The 8,508-nt window shown below is 51.1% G+C and overlaps 1 protein-coding gene across 2 annotated transcripts in view; it reads left to right on the plus strand.

Annotated features, from left to right (window-relative positions):
• Positions 1-7,205, plus strand: part of SBF2 (SET binding factor 2) — a 416,533-nt gene extending 409,328 nt beyond the window's left edge. For both annotated transcript variants that reach the window (XM_036494152.2, XM_004593793.3), the window contains 5 exons: positions 426-530; positions 1,806-1,999; positions 2,846-2,933; positions 4,555-4,686; positions 5,692-7,205. In XM_036494152.2, coding sequence (XP_036350045.2) covers positions 426-530; positions 1,806-1,999; positions 2,846-2,933; positions 4,555-4,686; positions 5,692-5,790 — 618 coding nt within the window. In that variant the 3' untranslated portion in view covers positions 5,791-7,205. The remainder of the gene's footprint in view (positions 1-425; positions 531-1,805; positions 2,000-2,845; positions 2,934-4,554; positions 4,687-5,691) is intronic.
• The last annotated feature ends 1,303 nt before the right edge of the window (positions 7,206-8,508 follow it).

Genomic DNA, 8,508 nt, shown 5'->3' on the forward strand with positions numbered 1-8,508 from the left:
TCTGTTCGAGTCGTCAGAGCAGAGGGGATCCTATGTCAGGGCACCGTCCTTGTCTGTTATGTGTGTTATGGCTGCTGGTGTTGGGACTCATCAGGCCCAGTGGTTAACCTTTTCTTTTGGTCATCAGATTTCCCATGGGTTGCCCAAGCATCAAGGTGTTTTGGGATACAGATCGCATCCCTTCCTGTTTAAGCCATTTTGCACAAACAGGCCTAATTGCAGGCCCTGTGCAATCATCCTGGCCACAGTGCATCACAGCACCTGGAGCTTCCCACAAGGTTCCTGGTGTGGGAGACCTCACCAGCCCTTGTCTACCACATTCTTCAGCTGTCCTCTGGTCCCAAAGCAGAGGAGATGTGCTGTGGGACACATCCTGACCTCAATGAAATATCAACTCATTGGGAAACTCTTTCATTGCTTTGCAGGAAATTGAAAAGTTAGAGCACAAACTGAACCAAAGCCCTGAGAAGTGGCAGCAACTATGGGAGAAAGTTACTGCAGACCTCAAAGACGAGCCAAGAGCAGACCGTGTGAGTTGGTGATGCCCTGCCGCACTCCAGCCGAGCTTTTGGAGGGTGCTAGGGCAGGGGGTCCCACTGCCACAGGGGTCATATCCTGGGGCCCAAAGTTCCAAATGACCGAATACTTCCTGTGTGTCTCACTTTACCACAGTGACATAATACTTTTGTTTCTGGGCCCTGAATCCAGAGGAAATTACTGGGTTCTTTTTTATCTCTGTGCCTCTGTGGTTTCAACTGATCTCATCCCAAGAGGGAGGGATGAGAATGCCAAGACCATGTTTGCTCGAGAGAAATGAGAGAAAATAGAAATATTTTAAAACAACAAAACATGCTATATGGTTCACACTCCCTTTTTGGTTTCAAAGAAATTTTATCATAAAAATATTTTCAACTAAATACTGTTTTTTACATCCCTAACCCCATTTCTTATTCCTGACTTTTGAAACATTAAGCATATAATCCATGCAAAGGGACTGTGCTTGAGCGGACATGCATGGTATTCCACTCAATCCAGCCCACAGGGCTAGCCATCTCGCATGTGAGGGGACAAGCACTGAGGTCACACAATTAGTACTAACTGACACAACCATCATACCAACCCACATCTGATGCTCCAAATGCCAAAGGGACATTTGGACAGGAGCATTCTGCAGAGACTTTCAAGGAGAAATCAGTGGAGTTAGGTGTCATCGCGTACACTGAAAGAGCAGGTATCTGGGGAAGCCTCTCGCCCCAGGCCCTCCAGGCTGTCTTGTACCCTCACATGGTGGTTCAGGAGCTGCTGCCCACAGGACAGGGGAAGGTGGCACCTTAATGTGTTCTCCCCCTCAGAAGATCTTTTTTTGTATTTTCTGATTGTGAAAGTAGCAATTTTTTTAAGTAAGATATCAAAGAGGAAATTAAAACAATGAAAATTGCCCACAATCTGATCTAGAAATAAGACTCTGTGCTGTCAAACTTGGTTTACCATTCTAAAATTATGCATAGGAGAGATTGAGGGACATACTGCTTCCAACAACTTTCCTACTTGATGCACACTGCCCTTCCATTGGTCACTGTGCACAGATCAGCACCACCTTTTAATGATTCCTAGAATTCCCTGATGATAGACAAGTAGATTTCTAGCATTGTGCAACTCCACGATACGTATCTTTGTACATAGATAGATCTGTGTTGATTGGTCTAGGTGTTGAGATTAACTTAAACTTGAGATTAAGTTTTACAGTCAAACCATTGGTCCACTGCTTGAAGTCTTTGTCAAGCTTTCCTGTTTCTTATTTTCAGTCCCAGCGATACCCATCGGGGTCCCCAGGAATTGTGCCTGCCAACCTCCCTTCCTATCCTAAGCAGTCTGTGCTGCAGCTGGCGGGCAGTAGCGTGGGAGAAGAGCAGAGTGCCAGCCTCACCCCGTCCAATGGAGTGGAGCGCAGAGCAGCCACACTCTACAGCCAGTACATGTCCAGGACCGAGGAGAACAGGTAACACACCAGCTGCCCAGGTGCTGCTGCACACACACTTTCCCTCTGCCCTGGGACCCACGCACAGCCCTCAGGAAGCCAGGCTCAGCAAGACAGCCTCTGTAACTTGACAAGGATTTGCCTTCTTTTCTTTTTAATGCTTTAGATGATTCTTTGAAAAGAACCAAAATTAGAGCTAAAAATAATGTCAAGAGGTTGTAGTTATTTGTGGTTGAGGACTGCCTATCTTGTGTCTGCCAGTGTTTTTGAGGGAGTGTTAGCAGTTTTGCAGACAGCACACATCCAGCTCATGCTAGCAGAGGGAAGCAAAGGGATTTCTGCACAGAAACTGGGCCAAGCTTGCCGATTGCCGGCTGTTTCCCCCTGCATTCCATGAAGCCTAACATGGCACAAAAAACGGCCCTCTGAGGGACATACGTGTGGCACAACAAATTGAGCTACTGCTCAGGACACAAGTATCCCATATTCAAGTCCCAGCTACTCCACTTCCACCTGCCTTCCTGCTGAGGCACTTGGGAGGCTGCAGGTGATAGCTCAAATGCTTGGATCCCTGCTACCCATGGGAGGCCTAGATGGAGTGCTTGGCTCCTGGCTTAGGCTTGGCCCAGCTCTGGCTTTAGGAGACTGAACAAGCAATGGAAGATCTGCCTTTCAAGTAAATTTAAATGGCTACTGGTAGCACCAGACCTTACAGATTTAGTCTTTGCCCTCCCATTGGCCCTTGGTGTGATAAAGGGAATCCCCGTGGGGGAAAGAGAGCCTTGACAAGCACCAAGAGCAGACATTGGCTTCACAGCAGTTTCTAAATGGAAACAGGAAGATGAACTGCCCTATGCTTCCTTCTAGGTCCTTTGAGGGAACACTTTTCAAGAGAGGAGCTTTGCTAAAAGGATGGAAGCCCCGGTGGTTCGTTTTGGATGTAACAAAACATCAGGTAATACCTATGAAGCCAAAAGAAATAGCCGTCTAGGCCAGTTCCAGTGCCTGCTTATCATGCGGCCCTCAACAGATGGATGCATTCCTAGTGTTCAGACTGAATGTCTGGCCTCTTGCGTGTGGCCTGGGGCTCTCCAGGGCTCCCGACGGCCCTTGGCAGGGAGAGTAGCAGCTTTCTGGGAGAAGTTCCAACGTAGTCTCTGCTAGGACACAGACTGGCAGAGTCTTGACAGTTGAGCCCAGAGAATTAATGACAGAACTGTGCAGCGATGCTCCTCTGCCGCCTTTGCTCTCCAAGCCCAGGTCAGAGAGCCCCAGTTGCTAGGAGGCTACAGGCATTCCACAAGCACACACACATGCTAGCGCGCTTCACCATGTGACTATCCCTCCAACCACCCCCCAGACAGGCAGAGGGGCTGGGCCCATCCACACCCATGGTTCGCAGTGCCAGTCTGGACCTTGCTACCCACGTTAGGAAGTGCTCTGCCCGTGATTCATTTTCAGCTCCTGCTACAACTACTTCCAGTGTTGTTTGCATCATACTCATCATCTCAGTGATCTGAGAGAGTCGTCCTGCCCAGATGGCCAGGCCATCCGCACCCCGCACAGGGAGAGCCCGGCGGCTGCCCTCACTGGCCCTGGGAACTGACCACGCAGCCCGAAGCACAGGGTTCCCTGTTCTGCCTCTCAGCCCACTCCCTGCACAGTGGAGTCTGGAACCTGCCACCTTGTGTGGTGCTCTGGCAAGGCCTGCCGCGGGAGCCCCACCCAGAGGAAGCTGTCCCAGAGGCCACGGTCTCCTCCACTCTAGAGCGTCAGAAAGGTTGCACGGAATCTCGCACAAGAACACAGAGAAGCCATTTTCAAAATGTACAAAGGGAAGGCCTCTCGGGGATCTAGTTAAAATTCCAAAGTCTGAAAGCACAGAGCCTCACTGTGTAGACAAGTTCTATTAGACCACTAAACACAACATGGCAGGATGTCATAATTTTCCTGCAATTTACAATCACAGCAAATTATACTTGCATTCTGACCATCTTTTGGATTTCTTTCACATGGAAAACACAATCTTGTCCTTTGGCCCTACTCCTGCCATGCCTTAGAGGAGACACAGGGAAGCCTGCGGACAGAACTGCCGCCGCGTGAGGGCCAGGCACACGGACAGCTGTCCGTCAGTTCTCATGCTCCTCCAGCTAAAGGAGAAGTGAATCGCATTGGTTTGACCTGCTTTTCTATCGTCATTGAGGTTGACCATCAGATACTTACAAGGCACCTGTATCCTGAGACTTGCCTGTTGGATCCTCTGACCATTTTTCTACTTGATTTAATTGATTTCAGTTTCTAGGAATTCTTTATATGCTAAATATTAGCTGTCTCTCATGTTACAGTTGTTTACACTCACTTAGCTGGTTTTAGCGTGTAATCTACTTGTCCAAATTGGATAAAGCCCCCAAGACACTTCCCGATTCCCTTCCCCACCACCTGCGTCTCTTCCTTAGACAACCACTGTCACCAAGTGTGTTCATTTCCCAGGCTTAGTTTAGCATGTAAGCAAATCTGCCCCTGGTGTGAAGAGTGACGCATTTTCCCTTCCTGCCTCTCTCCTCCCTTCGTGGCAGCTGCGTTACTATGACTCCCATGAGGACACAAGCTGCAGAGGCCACATCGACCTGGCTGAAGTGGAGGTGGTCCTGCCCGCCGGCCCCAGCATGGGAGCCCCCAAGCACACGAGCGACAAGGCTTTCTTTGATGTGAGTTGTTCTGACCTTGCTCTTCCCCTTACTGCCTGCCCACCATACCCACCCAGGGGGCACGGGGCCCCAGGAGTAACTGCTGGTGGCTGCAGATAGGCCCCAGGCCCCCAGCCCTGGAGAGCACTCCTGAACAGGAACCCAGCATGCTTGCTCCTCGGCCCTGGGCGCTCTCAGCAGTCTCAACAAAGTTAGAGAAGCTGATGTGTTCTCTGGTAAAGTCATTTCAGCAAGCACCTGCTTTTAGGAACACATGCTGCTCTCTCGCTTGACCGTCCCTAAGACTGCCCGTGGTCCCCTCCAACAGCTGTCTGCCCCAACATCTCCAGCAGCCCCTGGTGGCCTAGGGACATTTGCAGTGATAGGAGGCGGCTTTTCTGGTCCCTGGGCCCAAGTGGGACATCACCAAGAGCAGAGGGGATGGTGCAAGGCCTGCCAAGGCCATGAGGCCAGCTCTCCAACTCTGGCCTTGAAGTGGCCCTCAAGAAGGGGACAGAGTAGACCTGCAATGTCAGGATACACTTAAATAGCAAAGTGATGGACTTAGTTCTAAAGGGCTATACGTAATGATATAGGGGAAATCAGTGAGGAGGCGGGAACTTGGAGAGGATGTAAGGGAAATTCTGGAGACTGTGGAACTGCATTATAAAATATAAATAAGTAGATGTTTTAAAAAACAGGAACAGGAAGACAGCATCGTGGTGTGGATGTGTCTGTGGCTTCCCCTGGCATCTGTGTGGTACGGGAGAGGCCAGAGGCTCCATTTCCTCTGTGGTCAGAGCGGCCCCCGTAAGATGCAGAGGGAGGCTTTCCTGGGGCAACTGCTTTCTCAGCTCATACTCTGAACGGCCTCTGCACTGCAGGAAGCAGCACAGTGCATGGAGGGAACCCTGAGGGCCTAGGGCGGCATGGAAACTAAGGCCAGGGGGCTGGACTTGCCCCTTGAGCAAACCCAGAAAGCGGCCCTGGCCTTCAGCTCTGCTTCTCTGTCATTCTGTTTTGTAGCTCAAGACCAGCAAGCGCGTATATAACTTCTGTGCCCAGGACGGACAGAGTGCCCAGCAGTGGATGGACAGGATCCAGAGCTGCATCTCAGACGCCTGATGCCCACAGCCAGCCCAGGAGGGAGAGGCAGAGGCCCACGTGTGCCAGGATGAGGAGGTGTAGGAGTGCCCGAGGAAGTGGCCCACTGCTCCCAGGCACCTGCCTGGGAGTGCCAGGCGCTCACAGCTTGCACTAAGTTGTTCTAACAGGGTCTCGGCAGTTAGAGATCAGAAGAATGCCACCTGAGCCAGCTCCCATCCTCCTTGGGGCAGAGCAGCTGCCACCTGCGGGGGGTGGTCCTTCTACGTGAAAGCTGAATCCTCTGTGTTCTCCGAAACAGGCTTTCCTTGGGGAGCCATTTAACACGCAGAAACCAAAGCTTTCCTCGACCATCTTGCCCACAAGAGTTCCTGTTCTCCCTGTTGGACCTCAGAGATGCTCTGGTCCCTGGTGCTTCCTGACGGTGCTTCCCTGCTCCCCAGCTCTGCCACTGGCCTTCACAGCAAGAAGGTCATCACCCAGCAGGGAGCAGCGAGACGGCACCCAAGGCCCGCATGAGGTGGCAGGTACCAGGCCCTACAGGCCCGGGTGCCTCCCAAGTTCTCCAGGCTGGGCTGCTTGGGACACGTGGGGCACATGTCCTCACATCTCCCCATGTGTCCTTCCACTCCCTGACGCCTCCTTCCACAGCAGCGTGCACTAACCCACAACACAGACCCTGTGCTGAGCTGCGGCCAAAGTGAGGACATGGGCGAGACAGAAGCCGCCCCCTGTGACAAGGTGGCCATGAGGCGTGACTGGGCTCCTGGCACTGGGGCATGTGCATCTGTCGAGGAACTGCTTTTAGATTTTCTTTACTTTCAATAACCTTGTGTTTCTTCAGCTTAAAAATCCCAGGAATGCTGTTTGCTCACAGTAAACCCAAACAGCCACTGGCACGGCTGGAGGCCTGGGAGCTTGTTTGGAAATGTTCATATGTTAATTACCAAACTAATGCTTCCAGACTATGTATATATGATTTCTATACCCTTTTTTTCCAGATAGCCTGCTTATAATTTAATATAAAACTAACTGGTAATATTTCAGTAATGTTCCCTTTTAAAAGAATACTTTGCTTTTGTAGATTAAAAATAAAACAAATTTCCAAATGTAAAATTGTCTACACACTAAAAAATAGAACTGTTAATATATAATTGGGGGATAAGAATGAAGGACTTTTCTATCATTTGTTTTATAAACTACCACCTGTGAAAAAGGTTTTGCACATTATTTGTATTTTCCTTTGTATATGAAACAATTTTTTGTACTTTGTAAAATACGGCTCCCAATGTACCTTCCACGGGTGGAGACTGCGCACGGCACTGCGTTCCTAACTGGATTCCTCAAGCTCTCATGAAGGCATCGCAGGCCTTATGTTCACTAACCACCTTCAATTAAACCTGTTTCTTTAAAAAAAAAAAAAAAGTAGTGTCCCTTGTCACTGTGAAGCCCAGTTCCCCCAGCAGCTCCCAGCACCCAGGTGGGCACCCTCAGCAGCTCCCACAGGGACACGGGTGGGAGGAGACTAAGCCTGCTGGCTCAGGGAGTGCTCTGGAGACACACTCCCCTCCCCCCGCTGTGGGGAGAGCCCTGGGTGCAGGTGGGGGTGGGGGAGGGCATGTTTTTAACCTGCACGCCCACCCTGCTTCTGATCAGCCATGTGAGTGAGCAATGGGGCACCTCTCCCAGGCTGCGGCATTACCACCTGCGTGAGGTACTCCAAAAAGCTTGTGGGAAGATGTTGTGGGTATAAGATTTTGAAGATCTCTGAACTGTTTTTCATAATTCACATTTTCTGTGAACTTTATTTCAAAGCATTTTTACACTGAAATAAAACATAGTTGCATGTCACCCAACTTTTTGCAGTTGCCACAGCTAAGTCCCTTTAGAAAGAGTTTGGGCACTACGTGCTGCAGTGCCGATGGCTGGCAGGTGTTTCTGCTTCAAGAGCTATGGAGCAGTACAAATGAAGAAGCACTCTGTCCAGCCTGGACAAGATCCCTGCACCTCTGCCCTCGGAGGGAGCCACACAGCCTGCAGGAAGCACCTGTCCTTTCCCCGGGGCCAAGTCCTCTAGACCCTGCTGAAATCTGGGACACCTGTGCCAGCCAGGCAAGGGGGCTCCCAGAGGCCTGGGGGGAGCCAGTGTCAGCCCTCACTGAGCCTACACACTTCCTCTATCATAAGGGCGCATGTGACGCTGCCTTGCCCCACACCCCCACCGCTGGCCTTCCCACCCTGTCCCATCCCTGAGACAGGAGAAACACATGCAGTGTCACCTCATACACCTACAGAGAATCCAGTGCACAGCTCACCCAGTGTGCACACAGATGCTGCCCTGGTGTGGCTGGCACTTGCCATGTGCCAGGTATATGTGTGGTTCCAATGAAGCCAGTTGGGCCAACAAATGTATTCAGTTCTGCCAGCAGCTCCTGAGGGTCAGCGGCGAGATGGCACCCACTGCAAACCCTAAGTCGGAGCCACAGCTCCTGTGACCAGCCAGCTATGTACTTGGGAGTCTGCACAACTCTGGCTCAATAGCTTGCTGGAACAAATCCCAGAGGCCAGGGGAGCACCTGACCTATGTCACCAGTGGATTCTATGGGAGTCTGCACACCTCAGTCCAAGGAGGAAGCCATGCGCCGTCTGCCCAGGGAGCACCACAAGTGCTGGTGGGAGTCCTCCTCACACAGAACACAGCTGGGTCCTCTGGTGGGCTCGGGAGTGCGCTGAGTGGCC

Source organism: Ochotona princeps, chromosome 4, assembly GCF_030435755.1.
Source record: "Ochotona princeps isolate mOchPri1 chromosome 4, mOchPri1.hap1, whole genome shotgun sequence".
In the NCBI taxonomy this organism is placed as follows: domain Eukaryota; kingdom Metazoa; phylum Chordata; class Mammalia; order Lagomorpha; family Ochotonidae; genus Ochotona; species Ochotona princeps.